The 21,955-nt window shown below is 37.6% G+C and overlaps 2 protein-coding genes across 5 annotated transcripts; both read left to right on the forward strand.

Moving 5' to 3' along the window:
• The first annotated feature begins 377 nt into the window (after positions 1-377).
• On the forward strand, positions 378-10,813 carry LOC143459723 (protein NLRC5-like). Of its 2 annotated transcripts, none has more exons than XM_076956972.1 (6): positions 378-489; positions 615-677; positions 2,146-3,456; positions 5,039-5,140; positions 8,866-9,134; positions 10,075-10,813. In XM_076956972.1, the coding sequence occupies exons 1-6, from the start codon at positions 417-419 to the stop codon at positions 10,315-10,317; spliced, it is 2,061 nt and encodes a 686-aa protein (XP_076813087.1). In that variant the 5' UTR covers positions 378-416; the 3' UTR covers positions 10,318-10,813. The 2 variants fall into 2 exon arrangements, with proteins under 2 accessions (XP_076813087.1, XP_076813088.1); XM_076956973.1 differs by having other exon boundaries at positions 5,039-5,134.
• A 5,557-nt stretch (positions 10,814-16,370) lies between these two features.
• On the forward strand, positions 16,371-21,280 carry LOC143458631 (5-oxoprolinase-like). 3 transcript variants are annotated; one of them, XM_076955448.1, is made up of 10 exons: positions 16,372-17,393; positions 17,635-17,723; positions 18,096-18,284; positions 18,626-18,708; positions 18,887-19,096; positions 19,326-19,428; positions 19,497-19,674; positions 19,752-19,839; positions 20,047-20,113; positions 20,245-21,280. In XM_076955448.1, the coding sequence occupies exons 5-7, from the start codon at positions 19,005-19,007 to the stop codon at positions 19,635-19,637; spliced, it is 336 nt and encodes a 111-aa protein (XP_076811563.1). In that variant the 5' UTR covers positions 16,372-17,393; positions 17,635-17,723; positions 18,096-18,284; positions 18,626-18,708; positions 18,887-19,004; the 3' UTR covers positions 19,638-19,674; positions 19,752-19,839; positions 20,047-20,113; positions 20,245-21,280. The 3 variants fall into 3 exon arrangements, with proteins under 3 accessions (XP_076811564.1, XP_076811563.1, XP_076811561.1); XM_076955449.1 differs by having other exon boundaries at positions 16,371-17,723; positions 19,497-19,626; positions 19,698-19,839; XM_076955446.1 differs by having other exon boundaries at positions 16,372-17,723.
• The last annotated feature ends 675 nt before the right edge of the window (positions 21,281-21,955 follow it).

The raw sequence follows: 21,955 nt of genomic DNA on the forward strand, positions 1-21,955 counted from the left end.
ACGTAGCTGTTGCGGAAAACCCATTTTGCATTTATAACGAAGATGGCGGTGATGGTGATGTCACAATTTTAAATCAACATGTTTAACTGGTGCCATTTAAATAGAGTATGATAATGCAGTGGACGTAAGTTAGCTAATAACGAGTTTGGACGTCTCCGTAGGTAAGCGATTGGTTGCAGGTAACGTTGATTTTGGCTTATTTAACGCAAGATCACGTTTCTGTAGACCAAATAATTTATGCAAAGTAACTTAAACAGATCCTATAAACTGGAATTATTGAGTGGTTACATTACCCTCAAATTATACTTTTATAGATTGATATGTTTATGCTGGTAATATTTAATGATATTTAACTGATAGTTTTGTTTCTACAGATCAAATTAATTAAGATATGAAATAAAACTCTGAAAAGTGTCATGACAGAGCAAAGCACAAGCTCAAATGTAAAAAATACTGATGCTGTTTTGAACCAATCACCAGTTATAAATGGTAGGTTATATAAAAATTAGTACAAAGTATAGATATAAAGTATTTACTCTTATATCAGTATATGTTTGGTTGGGTTATATTTTTGCTGGGAACACAACAATAAATGCCAAGTGATCTATTTTCAGACGCTGAGAATGTCACCATCAACTACACGCAACCACCCAGCACAAGCTCATCTGATGAAGATGGTGAGTAATCACTTCTCATTAAATTGAAATTTAAATATCTTGAAATAATAATAAATACTTCAAACATCTTATTGTTACGAGCAAATGAAATTTAATGCAAGTTCTGTTTTCATTTAACGTCTGATGTCATGATGATGTCATGGTGTGTGGCGACAAGTTGCTCTGCTTGCAATGCAGTAGCAGTTTGTCCATCAGGAGGTAAATATTAAATTGATGCGTGTTGGTCATAGCAAGCATCGGGTGGTGATTACTTTGAACGTAGAATGTGAAACCCGATACCGTATGTTTCGTTAGATGTCAGTGTTAGGCTGCATTGTATCTTTTCCTTGCGCTGATAACCACCGATATCCTTCATATACCAATCCAACCAATTCATAACTGCCGATCTGATTGAATTAACAATCTATGTTAATAAAATAATTTTCGTTACGTTTCCCCATTTACTTCACCAACCCTGGCTGTGCAATAAACTTATTGTTCTTTGTGGGAAAGAAAATCTGAGCTTTATCAACTGAAAATTCTTTTTCGTTAGCAACGGCTGGGGCGCTTGGCAGATTGTACGGGACGTAAGTTACCACGCTTGAATCACGCGTTCCCAAATTTGAGCAATATTTTTGTATAGCAATATTTTAGCAATCATTTGTTTCCTGTTGCTGTAATGTTGCGTGAACGTTGCAACTTTGGTCACGAATTTAACGCATAATTAGTATAACAACGAAGTTACTGTTGCTATTTATTTGCTGGTAGCGATGACAATAAGAGATAATAATGATGGTAATAAATATTCACACAAAAGTTTAACCTGATATAGGCTGTATCATATATCTGCTCACTGCATATCTAATACCTGCTCACTCCCACACGACAAAATCGAAGAAAACAAAGCGAAGTGCATCTGCAGCATTTATCTCACAGTTTTATGAGTTATCTCAATAGAGCCTGAGTTATCAAGTTATGTTTTATACTTTATTTGCTTGTTTTTATTGTAATTGCTGGCGACGCAACAGGATACGAGAGGCATCGACGACAAGTCTTGTGCCAAAATAAAAACCTTGCTTAGTTAGTGTCGGTTTATAACTCGGATGTTTTTCAAAACAAAATGTGGTTTTAATATATTTAATATATTTTGAAGCTATTACAATGTAGTTACATGTAGTAACTACATGTTGCCTGAATGAAACCTAATGCTTGTTATCAACTACAATTTGATCTTTACCATCTTGTTGTCATGCATCATAATTTCCTTTGTGATGTAATAATATTCTCAAAGTGTATCATAATTCATTGCAAGTTTGCTATAAGTTTGAGATATAAATTATATCATTGCTGAATATTTTTGAAAATTCTTCCACCAGTATAATTACGTAACATTTCTATTGCATTTTAGATCAACTTATTTCAACACTTGCCTCACACTTTCACCACAAAATGTGCCGTAATTTTAATCAGTCTTGTTTATATTTTGCAGAGTGGAAATCCGTGAGAAAATTGATGAAGTTGTGCATCAGCTACCTTGAAAAAGTAGGAAAGTTACGTTTTCAAGGTGTCAGTGCTAAAGAAGTAATTCCAATTGTCCATCCAACAATTCACGAGATCACTTTCTTTGACAAAGATACAGTTCCTGTTGATGAAAGATACGATCCAAAAGGCCCGAACAAACTGATCAAAAACAAGATCAAAAGACAAGTTTGTTTCCAAGATCTGTTGGATCAAAAAGGCAAATTCATCAGCATTGTTGCCAGCGCTGGTTCTGGAAAGACCGTCTTCAGCCTGAGGCTGGCAAAAGCTTTTTCCCTGCTTCAGCGACTCTGTATCCACCTGAAGTTGATGGACGCCAATTATGAACAACCATTGACTCTTAGACAGTTATTACTTGAAAACATGTTTCCAGGACATAGTGAGGAGTTTTACTCAACTTGCTTCTCCTGGATGCAGAAGAACGCCGACAAGATTGTGCTGATCCTGGATGGATTGGATCAAGCGCAATATTCCTTGGAGAAAATTTCACCAAAAATAAATTACAATGCCTGTGTCCCTGTCAAAGACTTGGTTTTTAACTTGTGTAGAAAACATTTCTTTCCCAGCAGTCTCCTCATCATCACATCCAGGCCACATGCAGTGCTCTACCTACCTGAACCAGCAAGACCCCAGGTCACTTATGCTCTGGGTGACCTCGGTCTTGAGGACACAAAGGAGTTGTTCCTTGCCTTTGCCGATGAAGATCTCTGGAGGAAGATAAATACAACTTCTACTCAAATGCTGTCAATGTGTAGAAATCCCTTGATGCTCCAGATGATCATTTCCAGCAACATCTATCCATCAGAGGACATTGGTGATGCCTCCACTCCTACAAGGCTGTTTGCAACAGTGATGAAGAACCTGGCTCAAAGTGGATATATCCGTAACCCAGAAGGCTTGGATGAGCTGGTTAAGAGGTTGAGAGTTCTTGCGTTTGAAGCAACAAAGCACGCACAAGTTATCTTAACTGCTAAGCAGCTGAGAAATGCAGGCGTTAACCTAGCTACCATTCACGATATCGTGGTTCAACTCCACACTCATGGACTTAGTGTCAACAACTGTCTTTTTGAAGGCAACACAAAGTTCTTCTTTTGTCATCAAACCTTCCAAGAACACCTCACAGCATCCTACGTTGTTTACGGAATGCCAGTGGAGGAATTTCAAGATTTTGTAGAAACATTACTGTTTCAAGAACATTGGACAGTGGTTAAAAGATTTGTCTGTGGCCTTTTGTTTGATTTGGAATCGAAAGCTATTTCAGGTAATTATGAGTTATGTTTTACCACGATACATAACAAATGAAAGCAGTGATTAAGTACCGTGCTTGTATTTGTCACATTTTGCCTTGCCACCTAATACACAAAAATCAAAGCAGTGATTATCTACCAGCACTTGTATTTTTCATGTTTGTCTTGCACTTCATTGGAAGTGGCCAATTGCTTCTATTGTTGAAATTTGTTGTGTTTATTTTCCTTTCAACATCCTTTGTGCATCTGTTTGTTATTTTTCTAATTGCCTGTCATGCCATGCACACTGCACAGTATGGCACTGCCATATATCCACCTTAACCGGGAAATTTCTTCAAAGACTGTGATGTTTTACTTGTGTTTGGTATTTTTGTTGTGGCGTTTGCTCATTTGATTTTGATTTCTTTTTTGTTATTTTAATTTAACTTCATTCAACTTTGAGCTACTGTAGTTCCTACCACGTCATTACAACTGCAAAAGTATCATGATAGTTGTGATTTGTTGCTTTTTTGTTCTTCTAATTTAATTTTTTCTGTCTCGTGACACATATTTTTTAGTTTAAGATGAACAGTTGCCTTCCGTTCTTGTTATTGTTTAACTCACCATGTCCATGAACTAAAGCAGTGTTTCCAACCGGGCTGCCATGAAAGTGGTCAGGGGCATCGTGAGATTTTGAACAATACATAAGAAATGCGTTGTATCTTTTAATCACGAACAATATTGTTTTGAAAGCTTCGAAGTAGACCATTTTCATATCACCGGTAACCTGTTTTGCATTAGCTGCATGTACTATATTGCGTATTTACTCGATTGTAAACTGCGCTTGTTTATAAGTCGCGCAACATATGTGGTATCTGTCATTGTGTTGAATTTCTCCTCTCCCACTCCTCCTGCTCCTCTCTATAAAAAATAAAGAATATCTAATTATCTATAAACATAAAAAAAAGAAACAAAAGTCGCCTCGCCAACAGAGCAGCATTATATCACGCACTGATCACGCGTTTACTGCATGCAACACCAATAAACGTAGTTTTACGACGTCTGGCACGCAACCAGAAGAAAATGTAAGCCGCCATCGATTGCAAACCGCACAAATGATGATAAAAGATACTTTGTTCCGCGGCTTACAATCGAGTAATTACGATAAAACAGCGCATGTATTATTCCTCTCTATCTTATACTTCTCACTCTTTTCAACTTTGTCGCAATATTAAGTGTGTGCTGTGTTATGAGAAATGTGCAATTTATGCGATGTTGTGCTGGTAATTCACTGTTGTTTTGGCATTTTGTCCATTATTTTATGAATACTTAACTTTATCTCACACTCATAATATAATTGTTTTAACGACCCACATTTTTCTGTACATGTTGGGCTCTGAACAAATTAGTTATTAAACTACAAGTTGATATTAATATTATTGTATGACTAAACTTTGAAAAGCTTTTTCTTTCCATATTATGTTGCATGTGGTGCGCATGGTTGTGGCTTTGTTTTATTGCTATATCAGTTTCATTTAAAAATAACAGCATTATGGCCGCCAATGATAGTTTGCAACGAGTGTGTTTAAGTTGACTGATTTTATGATTTATTTTCAGGAGATCTTCAGATGAAAAAGAACATTTTAAAGAAACATCATATTCAGCAGATAGCAATCATTTCAGAAAAGTACATGAAATCAAGTCAAAACTACAGTTACGGTAGCCAGTATTTCCATTTGTATGTAAAGTGCAGACACCTTGTTACCAAGTATTCGTCGAGGATAGAGATTTACCGATGCCGGGGTTTTACCGATATTACTGATCCCGATGTACCGGCCCTTCTCAACATCGGCATCGGTCGATCTTTGTGACTTTTCACAAAAGCAACATTTAATGCGATGTGGTATTTTTCTTGCGCGCTGTGTCATGTAATATAAGATTTTTATGTTTTTCAAACCAAACAGCTAACTTTCCACTTTTGCGGTTGTAAACCCATATTTATACGCACGCGCGCAGCGTTTTGTGATGACGTTTTTGGAACTTAAACTTAAAATTCTTGAACGATCTCTCAAAATTTACATTTCTGCAACTGATACAGCAGAAAATTAGCGGTCACCGGTTAATTTTTAATTGGTTGCGTTCCTTTAACATTTCTTAGCTTTCGCCTAAGAAACAAAAGCGAAGAACCTATGCAAAATCTTATGTAACACGGTCCGCTAATGACACGTGTTTAGAGTGACGGCTGCTTTGAGCATTCAGTCTGTGACGTGTAATGTGTCAGTTTTGTCGAAAAAATTTGGCCAAAAACGAGATGACGTTTTACGTTTATTCGGTTTGGTGACACTTAATCACGCGACACTTAATCACGCGACGCTTAATCACCGACACAAAATCACTAGGACATTTAATCACGCGACACTTAATCATGCGACACATAATCACTAGGACATTTAGTCACGCGACATTTAATCACACATTTACAATATTTTTTTACATTTACAATTTACAGCAATGTTATGCATGGGAAATGTAAGCAACTGCACGAAGATAGACTTGTAATGAAATGATTGTTTATCGTTCCTTAGCCTGTAAGGACGATCACTTCAATTACAATGTTTGTCTGTAGAATTGCTTAATGTCCTCGAAGTGAAATGAGTCTCAGGTCGTTGTTTCGCTTCTCTTAATCTTAGAATCAATTGTACACCATGACAACTGTAAAAACTGGTTATATTGTTTCTTGTTTAAACGATTACATTAAATAAGACATTGTGACAGCTACACAATAAAGTCGACCACTTTCTATGGTTAACTTCGTAGACTGTGACGCATTGAACAACTATGAATAACAACACACGCAAAGCAGGCATGCACGACATTTTTGTCACGACTTAATACGATAAGCAGAGAGGAATCGATTACGTAACGCAATGCTTTGCTTTGCCGATTTCCGTAAACAAGTATTCTATGCAGCATTCGATTTGCAAGCAATTTTATAATATCATCACAGACTAAAATCTCGCTTGACAGATAACGGTCAACTGTGTTTTGCACACGCAGTTTCAGTGCCTTGTACCGCATTGGAATAGAAGGTTGAGTACCAGCAATTCCTTGCAGAAACGTTGCACGTTGCATTTGAATGTATTTTTCAATTCCCTGTATGAAAGTCCACAATGTCGGGTGGTGGCATTGAAAAAGCACTTGGAGACCGAAATGTCAACCTTCGACTGCATTTGTGGTTCTTGCAATGCAACCTGCCCCGGCTTCGTAATAATTCCAACTTTCGATTGGAAAGATGGCTGAGCCGTAATTTTCACCACGTCCCGGACGTCGTCTGCCTCTGATATATGTGTGTTCGAAATACGAAAGCAGCTCAGGCATCTTCTCGTGATCGGGCATGCTATCAGCTAAGATCAGAAATGACTCGACTACGTCAGAGGAAGGGACCATGGCTAAGGCTGGTAAACACCGAACAGCTGTTCTTAATTCGTCATTAGACTCCACAGAGAGATGCACACGAGCTTGAATTACTGAATTTTCCTCACGCTTTTCCGACATCTAAGTGATTATGTGTCGCGTGATTAAGTATCCAAGTCGCGTGATTAAATGTCCTAGTGATTATGTGTCGCGTGATTAAATGTCCTAGTGATTATGTGTCGCGTGATTAAGTGTCCTAGTGATTATGTGTCGGTGATTAAGCGTCGCGTGATTAAGTGTCGCGTGATTAAGTGTCGGTACACCGTTTATTCGACCAACTAAAAGTCTGGAAAAAGTTTTTGTCTCATCGGCCCAATTTTGTTCGTTCGATAAACAGACCACACGTGATCATCTTTAAATGATAAAATAAAAAAAAATTTACACACGAAGTAATTGCTCAAGTCAGTTGACGTGTTGTTGACAATCATGAGCGTCGACGTACAAATAATTGAGATGCTTTTTGGCTGACATTCAACTTCCGTTATTAACGTCGTTGCATTCGTAGCCTACTTTTATGTTAGGTTTTATTGCGTTGTAAATACTGACGAAAGTTATTGCAACTACACCATTTGATGTTAACATCTTTATACGAAAAGAATGAGATGAATGCTATGGTTTATCATTGACGCTTTGAAGTATCTCACTTGGTTGATTTGTCGACCATGTTTGAAAAACATCGCTTTAATATAAACCAGGGGTGGGCAAACTACGGTCCCATTTTATGCGGCCCGCCGGCACTTGCAGAAACTCCTACTCATCACTTATTGTTTTAATTAAACAGGTTACATGATAAAATATTATTCCCTTTACGAGTGTGTTTTTCTCTTCACTTTTAGTGCGTAAACACACACACGTCAGTTGCGCATGTTATGCAACATGCTTTCAGCAACTAGCCGTACACTTCTCACGCATTGTTTGATTCAATTGTTTGATCATAAAATACAAATACGGTAGCGGCTACCGTAGGCCTTTGTGATGAAGATTGCGTAGCTTTAAACGTAACTGAGTGTGAAGTGCAAAAATTGTGTTTAATATGAATATGCGTTTATTTACACACCGGGTAAATTTTCCTACTTTGTAATGAGAGTGTGCAGCCCGCCGGCTGCAACATTTTTTCTAATGCGGCCCTCAGTACAAAAAGTTTGCCCACCCCTGATATAAACGATGCCTCGGCGGAAATGGGGTTACCGTAAAACCTCTATTTCACCGCCATGGCGCTCTATTTTTCAACTCTTGTTTAAAAGTGGCGTTCTATTAGAGGTGACGTTCAATTAGAGGTTGGCGCTCTATTTTTCAACCCTTCTTTAAATACAATTAATACAATACCTGTTACCACGTCTGCAAAAGCGAAGCAAGACAAACGCAATAAGAAATAAGACCGGTTGTGATAATTCGTTATTTAACACGTGTGTACAGGGCAGAGATGAAAATACTCGAGTCAACGTGATATATCGGCATCGGTACATCTCTAGCCGTCTTCATGTCTCCACATGTGTACATAGGCAACTGATGTCAATACTTTAACACACACTTGGATATAATTTTAGCAAATGTGACAGCAAAGATATGTCACGTCATTATTATGTAGAATATGTGTGTGACATCATAATGCGATGTATTGAAGTTACTCTTTACCTCCTATTACGTATCTGGTTATCTGGTGACTTTTTCCTTGTCGTAATAGAATTATACAATGCTTCTGTAGATATGCAAGTTTATCATCAACCTTTGCGTAACATTTGAAAATGTGACGTAATAATCATACTTTATAACTTTAATATTTCTGGATTGTTAAGTGTTTAGCCACATGTTGTTGCAGATTTACAAGACTACATAGCAATGTAGTTTATATTTTTATTTGTTTTATTTCCCGCTGACCACAAAACATTTCTGTATCGTCTCATTTTATGGATATATTATTGTAGCTATTCTACTCACAAGATCGCTCTATAACTATTATGTTTATTTAGGTGGTAAAGCACTCGCAAACAAACTATTCGACCTGTACGCCTGCGTTGGAGAAGGAAACGATTCGTCCATCGCAACCAAAGCAGCAGAGCATTTTCCAACAATAATCCAATTACCTATGCCGATGACTTTAAACCTGGTCCCTGGGTTCTGCTTCGTCATGAAACACGTCACAAAGCAATTGGATTGGCTCAGTCTGTGGGGCTGTTCCCTGGATGCGAATTCATTTCACGAGATCGCTTCGGTCATAAAAGAGATGAAACCAGGGCAAGTAAGATATTATTGACATCAATTACTTATTGTTGTTTGTTTACATTCCGACCAATTGTTCCCGACCAATCAAAATATTAAATTGTTGACTTGTCCCATGTAAGGTTGGCAAAAAGTCATAATTGCGGTCATGTCTATGAGTCACTTATAACTGAGTCAATCTTTGAAGTAATTTTGATGTTACTGTATATATTCAAACCTTTGGTATTATTACGTCATTGAGATGTTGGTGAAATGGAAAAGATCATGCGTTGTCATCTATTCTGACGTCATATTCACAACACAATCATTGTTTAACTTTTTTACACATCAAACTTTTATGGCAGTAACTGGTTAGTTATTACAATTGATATTCGTAAAACTATCGCTTAAAATTGTGAACTTGAAAATATTTTCTTTCCAAATTCGATTTAAATCACGAATATAACGTTGCTCTGTCTAACTACCCATTACGTCACTAGAGTTTTATTACGTCACAAAGAAGCACAAGTATTTAACAATGCGGAGATTTGTCAAAGCCTGGTTGTCAAAATATCAAATATCGTATTTCCCTCCCTTTAAGTCAATAACCGGCCCCAGTCACGCAATTGGTGTTTTGATAATTTGGTAACCTGCAACCGGTGAAATAGCGCCACCTTGTGTTTATTTTTCTGATATCATAATTAATCGATGTTCCTATTAGTATTAGTGTTATACCAAGATAGATTACCCCAAACTATGTCGAGTGCACTGATACAAAGTGATATTGATATTAAAGCATATTGATTTCCTGCATACGTCTACACTTTTGGTCTGTACCACAAATGAAAATTATTTTCCGTACATTTGTATATAACTTACTCACATGTTTGATAGAATTTGTGCATCCATATCATTAGCACTGAGTTGAACCGAGATAGACCAAGTTATAGTTGACGTCATCACAAATATTTCAACTCTAGATTAGAAATATGAAGATCAATGACAACCTTCTGCAACCATCAAACATCGATGACGTCATCGGGTTGTTGAGAGTCGTGAGAGGTCGGCTGGGGATGTCCAGATGCTTCATTGGTGTTGATGGAAGGAGATTGCGATCTGCTAATCAGGATGAAAGAAACCGATTTCAATCTGCGCTCAACATCATTCAAACCAGGTTGGAAGTTTATGTTGACGATAACATCATACTTCGCTCACAAAAGTGAATCTGGATGAACGAGACAAACTCGAAGAAGCGCTAAATGATGCGGAAAACACCAGATCGGTTTATCCCTGCACCACACTACGCTCGCATTAACTATTGTGATGTCATTGTACAACCTTGCATTTATTTGTTTGTTTTATGTAATTTGTTAATGTTGGCGACGAGATCGTGCTTATTATGACGTAACTAGCAGATGCAGAAAAGTTGTTTATATTCATTCTAAGAAATTTAAGATTTTATTAAAACTATGAAATTAATTTTGGTCGTTGTTGATGACGTCACTCATGCATTGAGAAATTCATTTACTCGAGCGCGATTACGAGTGGTCAATGCAGCAATGTCGTGGTCACTTCTACATTTCTTCAAATTGTTTTTAAATTTGCTTTTTATGATCGCGATTTCTTCTGTAATTGTTGACGACGTGTTCTGTGCTTTACAACTCCTCTCTATGATTCCAGTTAAAATATAAATACAATTTACTTTATTACGTCATATAAGCGCCTGATGTACAGCATATTTTATTGAAGCGAAAAACACAAAGAATTTACAAATCATTGTTCATTCACAAATAAACCATCAAGTGCGCATGTCAAGAAAATACAACGGTGTGTAGCAATGTGAGATACAACACGGTCCTTATACATACAAACGTTTATGCGGGTTCGCGTCGAAGGACTTCACAAATTTTAACTATTTGGTCGTGGTAGGTCGTGTCCTGATTAAAGGTCCAGGCTCGACTCGCGTAGAGGGAACATTCAATCGCAGCAATTATGGTTTTTGTGCTAAAAATCTCCTCTTCAAAAATGATCGCGTTCCTGTGGCGCCAAATTTGTTGTTTAATTACTGTAACCAGTAAAATCCTCTTGTCGAGCGCTTCACGATCAAGGTTTTCGGGGCGATGCATGTTTATTATTTCTGTTACGTCATTAAAGGAGATTGCAGTTCCCGTGGAAACGGTACCTATTCTGCATGCGTAGCGCCATATAGCGGCGATTTCTTTTACATTTAAAGAAAACATGCGAAGGCGCATCGGGGCCGATCAAGCAGAACCGACATGCGGTGTCTGAAAAACGATGAAAGTTGAACGCATTTGACCTAAAGCTTAGATCGTTCCGGATGATGTCGTGACGTCCGCATAAGCGATACATTAAATATGAAGGATTAGATCAAGGGTGGGCAAATTCAGACCAAGTTCGACCTCCGTGGGAAGTGATTGCTTCAGATGAGTCGGATTCCGAGACTGATGTTGACAACCTGGAGCAAACTGACTCTGCGTCATATCAACTTGTCAGCTCTGTCAGTGGCAGCAATGATACAAGAACTTCAGCACAAGCGCAAGGTGGTGGACTTACTCCAAACACGGCCGAAATTGGATTGGTTGCTAAAGACGGAACAAAATGGGAATACATCGAATTTTCTTCAGGATCGAGAGGTTGGATACAAGCCCAGAACGTACTAACAGAAAGTGGGGTATGCCAATATGCCTAATGAGATGCCAACCGCATGCCAGATGATCCGCTTAGTGTGTTTGAGCTACTTGTCAATAATGCAATGCTTATCCATGTTTAACAATGTACAGAAGCTGAAGCCCATAGAGCGCAAAAAAGTGATGAGTGGAAACTACCAGTAAGTAACTGAAAGCTTTTATTTCCTTGTTGTACGAGCGAGGAGCAATATGCGGAAAGAACCGACAAATCCTTGGATTTCGTGATAAAAAATGGGGAGAACTTTTTTTTCCAGCAACCACCAGCAGAAATCGCTTTTGCGAAATCATGAGATTTCTTCGATTTGATTTGCGGAGCACAAGGCTGTCCCGCTGCAGATTTACACAGTACGTGGTCAACAAGCCGGACAAATTCGGTATCAAATGTTGGCGAGGTGTTGGTGTAGATTCTAAATATAGACTGAACGCCATATCATATGTTGGCAAATATGAAAGCAAATAACCTACGCAAAGAGTGTCTGAGCTTGTGGTTATGAAGGTGGTGGAGCCATACTTGGGAAAAGGAAGAAACCTCACAACTGACAGTTTTTACCTCGACTCACCTCGCCATGGAGCTCAGCAAATATTTACGCATGATATTTATTTCTAAGCTCACAAGAGCGATGGCTCGTTTGTCGTTCGATGAATCAAAGCAGCTACCGGTGGTGATGTCACATCTTGACCAGTTTCTCTACTTCTTCCCCGGATGCGATTACTAAGGGATTTTTTTTGCGTTGTGCTGTAAATTTCATTTCACAACTTTGTGTTTTTTAGTTTTTGTAGAATTTTCTTTTTTGCCCTTATAGTCACTAAACCAGACTATTACCTATAATATAAACAATTGAACGTTTTAACGACTTTTCTATTAGCCAAATAGCAAGAAGTTTGTAACTTGCTGATAATATGTGAGTGCGATGTATTGAGTGATTGGCTTTTTCCATTGCACATACAACCTCCCTCACACCTGAATGTTGCAGCTTGTGTGACAAGAGATGGGATGGGAGATGCTAAATTTTGGTCTCCTCATCACATCACGACCTCACAGCATGAGTGATGCTGAAGAAATGGGACCATGTTATCAATCTGCTGTTAAAGAAGCGCAAGGAAGATTTACTGCTCCGCATCGAGATACAACCTTTTTTTCCGATGCGAGGAAAACTTTGCGTTCATCCCATTGGAAAAATCTGGTTGTAAGATCGAAGTAGAGATCGCAACAAGCAGGTTTTGTCCCAGGTCGCTCTGGCAGCGAGGATTGAGTCATTGGACGTAGAATTGCGCTCTGGCAACATCATGCGGCCAATCGTGCTGTGTTACTAAAGTGTGATTTCTAGTCAGTCATCGTAGTCGATTGATCTTAGAGAAAAAGGCCAATGTACATAGTAACTCATTGGATACAAATTAAAAGTTGATTTTATTCGCATTTATGTTTCGAGCTTCGAAGCGTGTTCAATCTGTGTGCTGGGAATGTCAACCATTTGATGTACTGTATCTTCAATTACTCGAGTTCCAGCCAAGTTGTGTGTGATAACTGATAACTGACAACATATAAGACATATTATGTTTGTATCATGTTGAACATGCTGTGTTACGAGAGATTGTTGTTGTGATGTTTTATTAGCTTTGAGGGAAATTGTCAGACACAGATAGCCTACATAGCGATCAAGAATTACGTCTTGGTATATGCAGTGTTGTATTCGTCTGATAAGATAAATGCAACGGTCGGATAATGTTGCACTGTTGCCAAACTCTATCATTGATTACAACTTTACACCACACCAAGCATTCGGAGATCTCGGTGGAACTGGACACGTGGTTTGCGTTGACTTAAACGCCGGCTGCGGAGATGTCTCTGGACCGAGAAAAAGCTTTGCTGTTTATTAGGAACGCTCCGCAAGAACTCGTTAAGCTGCACTGGGTTCGTCACCAGCACCTTCGACGACTTGCCTGTGGTCTGAGGTAAAATTGCGATGTTGCATTTGACTTCTGCAGCAACACTGTCCACCACGCCCCCCAGTGGTTGATTACATGGATAATGCTGGACTTGACATACGGACGATCATAGATATCTAGGCCTACCGCTATTTAATATTATTGTCACTCGACTGTAAGGAAATTAACACTCAAAATACAATATGTAAGCTGTATCTACACTTAATTATACTTTAAATAATTATTTTTTAGACATAGGCCTATAGGCTAACCTTTATAACTACATAACAGCATTCTGGTATTTGAAGTACAGTACTACCAACTCTGATGTTTTTCTATTACATTTTTGGATATTTTTTTGTGCGCAGTTCACATTATTTTACATTTTTTTGCGTAGTTGTGAAAATTCTTTATTTTTTTAAACTCTTTCCCAGTTTCCTGTTTGTTTTTTTGCTTTTTGTGCCCATCATGCTTTTTCTAGGTAAAACATATTCGCAACTAAAAAAGATTTTTGATATTTACTCCACATGAAGTATCAATAAAAACAAGAATAACAATAAATTTAGCAAGTATCACTTTTTCTAATATGTAAGGCTCTCATTGTTTTAAATTGTTTTCTACTCCTAAGTTTCTAAACTCAGGTCTGGTTGAAGCTTAGTTAGGGGAATACCCATGTTTAATACTACTTAAAATTGCCGACACTAGAGCCTGTAAAGTGTAAACCAACCACTTATATAAAAATTTTAAAGCTGTGCTGTGTAGAAGCGGCAGGTCCGGATCTCTCGGAGGTGAGATTAGATGTTGTCAAAAACGCTTTTAATCGAGCATTTTTATGCCCAGATTTTGCTCGATTTTAAACACAAAAGCAGTGAGTCTGTGAGTGTAGAAAACTAAAACAATAAAATTTAAAGGCTCGCTACAGGATATTTTTTATCCCGTTGTCTTCGGTTATGGGTTCGCTGTAGTTTTCCTTCGTCCTTTGCCGCCGGATCCGGAAGTTGAAGATTTAATAATCGGTTAAGTGCAGCGAACTTGTGAATAAAAGTCTAGAATCTAGGCTAGAGTATGCTCGTTATGCTAGAAATTTTCTCGTCAATATCTACCTGTCTGTTGCCAGACTGACATTCAAAAGTATGTAACGTAGCAATAGGAAAGCTTTACACTGCCTACAGCGGATCCGGAACTCCGGGTATTGCTGTGCACCTCTGGCCAACATTTAACACCAATTGACTGTATGGCAATTTTTTATGGAAACCTATACGTGCAAAGATGATAATTTTGGCACGAAAGGCTCAATTCTTGTTTTTTGTATTTTCGCCATAGTGTTTATTTTCCACCACTGACTATGATAAGCGAAATTTACGATGCTAACTGCTGTAAGATGGTAGGTACTGAGTTGTTAGCCACCTTTGAATATTGTATTGTTTATTTTTTGCCTTTAACTGTCTTCAGCAAAAGTTACGATGCCAAACGTTGTAGTTATAGCACAACAAAACACATGCTCATGAACAATTAACGAGCAGGAAAAAGTGGCGAAGCCCAAGGGCTTAAAACATGCAGGATAGCAATAATAAAATTGTGCAATTAGATGATAGGTTAGCATGGCCACCAAACCCACAAAATAATTCCTATATTTAACAAATTTACACCAAATATTACAAAAATTGATAGAAATGCACAATTGGAAAATGTAGATATTTGTTTATTTATTATAAACTAGCATTCAAACAATGAGAATAAATTAACAATGAGTCGCTAATATTTGTCTTATTGGCTTGACATCAAAGTTACAAACAATGTTGATTTTGATTTAACTTGATTATTTTGTTTCTTTGTTGATAAAACAAATGCACAATATCGACTTTTGACAACAAAATAGCAACATTTGTTAGACTGAGGTTTAGTTAAACGAATGATGGGGCTCATAATGTTACAACTCTGGCAGCGTTTTACTCACTGGCTCAAGAAAATTATGTCATGATGAAATAAATACAAGAATGACACAAAGCTCACGGGAAATTCTATCCGAGTTATCGACACAAGTTATGGCCAAGATTCGTACTAGACTGGTGCCAATAAATGAGAACCAGTTAGTGTTAAGAAGCAGCTTGTTTGATTTATGTTTGTGATTTATCGTTTAATGAATGGAGCAAAATTGCTTAAAAGGAATGTAAGTTGTTGTTTGACCATTGTTGGTTGGATCTGTTTGACCAAGTTTTATTTCTGTGATTGTCAGCTTTATTGAAGTACCTCGAACAAAGGGTTTTGTTAATGACGAAGCCGCTCTAAATATCAAAATATAGAAAACTAATCTTTATTAAATGAAATTATGTTAAACTCTGGAGGCAAATTGAAGTCAAAGAGTGATTTTCCTCTCCCATGTTAACCAATATTGACTAGATGATGTTGTTTAGGCCTAGTACACCTGCCCAGCCAGTCCACTAAATTATCATAAAATACACCTGAAGCTGGTTCTCACTGTTTTTATCTCATGTGCGGTTGCGTTGGTGTTTGCGTCACACTTCTTTTTATGGTTGTGTGTTAAATCTAAAATCTTTTAATTCCGTTTGAAAAATCGAAAAATATCATGAATTTTTGTCATCAGTGCTTTGTTCTGGAAACTCGAATATATCTAATCGCTAAAAAACTTTGCAATATTCCTGAAATTATCTACATTATATTTATTTATGAATGTGAACTATCACTAGGGATGAGGTTGAATCCGTGGCTGAATACTCGACCTGGTGTTGCGATAATTTCTATTTAATAATTTTGATGAGCATCTCTTTATTCACATCGAATCTCATAGTTACCAAAGTTCTAGTTTAAATATTCCAGAGTTGGGCACGATTGCGCTCGATGATTATTGAGCTAGATTTTTTGCAATCGCATGATCAACACTCGTTTGCCAAATTCGATTTTGTTATCGAGCGAGTTCACATTTTTGTAGTCTTCGTCTTTGTTTACTTCAAAGCACTAAATACAAATTGTTGTTAGGACAATTTTTAGCACAAAAACGCTGTGAACGCCGTTTGCAGCTTACATGTTATGTCAGTTTTGACTGCTTTGTGACAAATCGTAATTCTTAGGTAATATTGGTATAAAATGCCAAAACAGTGACGTAGTAGCAAAGGGGCACAGCTAAAGGCACAGCAAAGGAAGCACAGCAAAGGTTAGGCCAGATCGTGGGTCGTATGTAGACCACTTTCTCGATAGATTGAACGTTTTCTTTTCAAGTGGTTGCAAGAAACAATGAGAGCAGCTCAAGACGAAACAGATTTAGCTTTATAGGCTTAAAAAATTAAAATTACAATGTTGTTACGGTTATGAAAAAATTAAAAAATTCTAATTCATAGGCATCGTTTATATAAACACTTATGGGATTAATCTATTTCACTTTCACGATATTGAATGCGATCTATGGGTTACGACATGACGTCATTTGAAGACCATCCTATCAATGGGTTCAACATGGAAAATATGTTGTCGCTAAGAGATCCAGTATCAATATAAGCATTTACAAGTTTAATGGAAGTAGAGCCATGTTGTCTGCCCAGCAGGTGGCGTAGTGTGGTACGCTATGACGTCATCGGAAGACCAACCCAGCATTTGATACGACATAGAAGGAATGGTGCTGCTAGGATACCCAGTATCAGTATGAGCATGTACGCTACATGCACGTGAATGCTACGCAAACATTATTAAGATTACGTCAGTTATGTCCTTGTGTTGTCATCGTGGTATCCCGACCATTTATTTCAGTGCTTGGTGTCGTAAACACGTGGCTGGACACTTGTTTATACAATTTGTGAATATCCTGACAAGTTCTTTGTTCTGTAATAAACAATGTTTTTGTGACATGGAAACACTTGCATTGTGATAATTTTTTTTCCATTATTTACACAGGAGTACCAACAGATGTAAGTCGATTCGATGGGGAATATGAGCATGTGTTCAAGTCTACTACAGCTGGTGTCACCATACAAGCACCGCAGGTATTTTATTTTGAAATCTCAATTTCAGGCAAAACTTCAACAATGGCACAAATTTTCTTGTTAATGTCAACATCAGGACAAAGTGTGTTTTCTATCTCAATGTGCTGATATGTGCTAGTTTGTGTTGTTTGGACTCTGTATACTTTGTTATATTTTTGTGTATATGTTGTATTGAGTATCTTGTTTTCTTTCAATAATTTTACGAACTTTAACCTTTAAACTTTGACCGCAAAATAATGTGGAAGTTCAATATTTGGAGAAAGACGACTTGTCTCGTTTGTATTCGTCCCATTTTGCATAATTTTTACAGACACTAGAATACATTTTCTCATTTTATTTGATTTCTATGACAGTTGAACATTTTCATTGCAGCTTAACATCAACGCAGTCAGTCAGTCAGTCAGTCACAGCAGTGGACTGGTCCATGCTGTTTTTCCAATCGGGGATGTTTGTAGTCGGCCCCAAATATACTTGTGCCCACCCAGGTCCCACGTGCTACAGAAAGGGGGATCCCCTAACTGTGACTGACGTCAATCTGTTTGTGGGGAGGTTGTTGCCATAGTAAGTGTTCCTTCTATTATGTATAACAATATGGCTTGTTATGACATAAAGTGTTGTATGTTGTTTAGTTTTAATTTGTTGCACCTATGTGCATGCTGTGCTATTGTCTTGTTACAAGTGATTAAATCACAAACCTGCATAATTGCATCAATCCGAGGTAACTTATAAAGTGATTGTTAAGATTAACATGCTGCAAATGGTATCTTGGTCATAGCTTATGCTGCTACCAGAACTAAACTTTAATTTAAATGGCAAAATTTACATACCTAACTATGCTCTGTTTCTCTGTTCATAGTTGCTACAAATAATGCAACATGACATTTGTTCATGTTTTATAAAAGATATTTTCCAAAACTATTTGGCCCAGATGACAACCAGTGTTTGGATGTCGATGCCACCAGGAAATTGTTTGAAAAATTACGCGGTTTGTAGAAAGTTCCATATTTTTGTAATTTCAAATCAATATTTGCATTGGTTCAATTCAGTTTCTTATTTTGCCTTAGTTTTTGTTTTTATTACTTCACAGATGAAATTAATCAATTTAACTGGTTTGAGAACAATTCTGTTGTATTCTATTTGTATGTATATTCTGTCGATCACAGAGACCATTCCAACACTAGATGTCACCATTGATGAGCTTATAACCGAATGTGTGCTAGCATTATCAGATCAGGGTTTCCACTGAAAGCATCAAAACCGACGTTTATTTGAATCTGAGGTATGAGCGCCCTCATGTGTCAGCCTTCCACGGTGAAAAACTTAGACTTCGTTGCAGCAAAGTTTGGTGACTTTTTGCAGACTTTCCAAGCCAGGTGGGTTCTAAGATCAACACTGATGCAGTTTGAAGTATTTTCCACATTTAATTGCAAAGAACCTCATCCATGTATAAGTTGTTGTCGAATGATATTTGTAGAATATTCACGACCAATTACTATGCAACAGCTACGCTGTCGTTTGATTAAAACTTCCTATCAAAATTTTAGATTATTCAAACATCATTATTTTACTTCATTAACGTCAAACTCATTCACGCATCTGCAGATACAAGAGAGGATTTCGTTTTGCCAATCCAGGATGTGACATCATCAACGATGGTGGCAGAGTTGGAGGTATCGGACTTTCCGGGGTTGAAGATCATGCTCTAGTCAGTCTAGTGCCATCGAGTGGTAAACCACCATATGTCGAAAAAGTAAACAGTTTTTTCACATCTAGTTGTCGTGTCTTGGACATAAGAGCAAATGCATGTCATGTGATCACATGATTCATGGTCCACTGATCGTCATCGACAAGAACAGCACAATCTTGGTCGAACCCGACTGCAAGGCAGAAATGACTAAGAAATGTATTACATAATGACGTCATCGTGACATCACTTAAGAGCTTGACAAAGGTGATCTTATTGTTACATGATAGGTTGACAACTGCTGTGATTAGAAATTGTAATTTTGTGAATATTCGCTTATTCAGGTGACGTCACCACCATGATAGGGAATGGAATACCAAAGCATATTGGCAAGGAATTGGATGCCATCCAACTCTATATATTTTCACACAGGTCAGTGTTATTTTGTGGTTTGAATTTCTCGAAGCAAGTTTTATAACTGACAATAACTGGAAGTTTGATCAAATACAATGATTATGGGGGTAGCTGTAAATGTGGTTGGGTTCTTTGTCATTCCCGATTAACTTTTATGGGCTGTGTGCTAGACTGGGATCACTGACCCCATCACTATATTATAACCTCTGACCTTTGACATGAAAGGTTCATGAGCATTGCAGAGTAGATGGGCAGGATTCTACAACGGACAGCGATATCCACTAACATTAAGGTATTTGTCTGGCTTGAACTTGTCATATCCATAAACTTACTTGTTTGTTATTTATGCATCACTGGTCTAGATAATCGTCCAACTTTGCTTTTACTTGTTTGTTCTAATTTCTGCGAATTTATTGCACCAAGATTTTCCAGCCCTTGATATGACCCCTGAAGGCGCCGAGAGCGATCAGCAAGTCTGCCATCATCTTGGCTACGGCCTCAGGTGCATAGTGGGCTATGACGTCATACTCTACCCCGATATCCAGATATCCGGTCGTCCTCAAGAACTTCCTGCTTCTCCCGGGCACTGGCGGAGAGTGACGGTATAGGGGCGGGGACGGGGCTTTGAAGAAGATTCATCTTCGAAACAACTTAACGCTGTCAGTGTTGAGCGAAAGGACGGTTTCCAACTCTATGGTTGACCTTTGACCTTCCTTCATTGTGGTGAAGCCGGTATACGATGAATGCGTTTTAATGTTCGTTTATTAACTTCTGTTCTAGCAAATGATTTGACGCAGAAGTTTTTCCTCGGCTCATGTTTTTCTAAAATTGCTCAATTTTGTCAAAACTTTATATTTTTAACCCGTATTTTGATCCACTTTTAGAAAATATTTTTTGCATCACTCGCAAAATAACCGCGGTGTAGTTTCAAAGAACATCTGGTCAAATTATTTGCTGCCGCTTATTCAAACCTTGTCACGTGCATCAGCCTCAGCACTACTTGTACAAGTTTTAATTTTATAATAATTTGCGTGATAATTCACTGAATGCGAAATGCAGCTAATTCCTACACCAGCCAGACACTAAATCCGTATATAACATGTTATAAATGTCAACTGTTATAAAAGCGTTTTTAAAACAAAATTTATGAAATATTTACAGTAACTTAGCCAAAGAAGTTCAGTCTTCTAAATTGAAGTGTGTGGTTTTTCGATTTATTTGTCCTTCGTTATTTTATGACTTCGACCTTTGCAAATATTGAACCTGCAAAACTGATACAAAGCATGTATTTAAAAGTAGTTCACATCGACATCTTATAAAATAGCAATCCTCCTACATCGGCGCCAACTTTTGTTTTCGGAAGTAATTCTGTTGGTTTATGACGTCATTTGCGAACAGATATGTGATAAATTTACATTTCCTGGCAATGGTTTTAACCAAAGAAATGTTGCAATCATGACGTAACTATGGTATTTGTTCGTTCCCAGGTTGAAAATTGGAATCTGGGGTTTTTAGGCATTCCAGTTTATGCGAGATGACTTTCAACCGGACGATTCCCGCTGTTGTTCATATTCGCGTCATGAAGCATTACGTAACAATTACGGCCGATAGATTTTGTTAACGTATAACATTACTAATTGATTTTAAATCATCTTCAATTTATGTAAAGTACTTTAAGCACCAACCAACCAAAATGGTGTTGTTTCAAATTGTAATGGAATGCAGTAAAATTTTGTGATTTTCACTGCATGAATTTTCACGTAAGCTGCTTTTCAGGGCAGCTTTAGACAACTCCGTTCAATGATTGATGACGTAGATTGATTGTGCGATGTGGAACTGAATAACGAACCACGACTTGTAGCTAGAGACATAATTATCATAGTCGTAGTGAAAACAAATGCAAAGAAATAAGCTAGCATATGTAGCTTTCTGTTTAGTAAAGAAACAAGTCAAAAGAAAAATGTGAGATATGTACTAAATTCCAGATAACTTAAAAATATAAATCAATTTACACTGAATTCATTGAATAAAGTTCTTACATTTTGTTAAAAGTCCTAACTATCCACAAGTCTTGTGTGTAAATTCCAACCGTCATTATTCCAGTTAGTTCACTGTGAATTGTTAGATGTAAAAT

This window comes from Clavelina lepadiformis, chromosome 5 (assembly GCF_947623445.1).
Source record: "Clavelina lepadiformis chromosome 5, kaClaLepa1.1, whole genome shotgun sequence".
Taxonomy (NCBI): Eukaryota; Metazoa; Chordata; class Ascidiacea; order Aplousobranchia; family Clavelinidae; genus Clavelina; species Clavelina lepadiformis.

Excerpts from the sequence above, each read along its gene's own strand:
- LOC143459723 (XM_076956972.1), top strand. The coding sequence starts at position 417 with ATGACAGAGCAAAGCACAAGCTCAAATGTAAAAAATACTGATGCTGTT. Across the intron at positions 5,141-8,865 it reads AAGTCAAAACTACAGTTACG|GTGGTAAAGCACTCGCAAAC; the intron begins GTAGCCAGTATT and ends ATGTTTATTTAG. Across the intron at positions 9,135-10,074 it reads AAGAGATGAAACCAGGGCAA|ATTAGAAATATGAAGATCAA; the intron begins GTAAGATATTAT and ends TTTCAACTCTAG.
- LOC143458631 (XM_076955446.1), top strand. The coding sequence starts at position 19,005 with ATGAGCGCCCTCATGTGTCAGCCTTCCACGGTGAAAAACTTAGACTTC. Across the intron at positions 19,097-19,325 it reads TTGCAGACTTTCCAAGCCAG|ATACAAGAGAGGATTTCGTT; the intron begins GTGGGTTCTAAG and ends ACGCATCTGCAG. Across the intron at positions 19,429-19,496 it reads GGGTTGAAGATCATGCTCTA|TTGTCGTGTCTTGGACATAA; the intron begins GTCAGTCTAGTG and ends TTTCACATCTAG.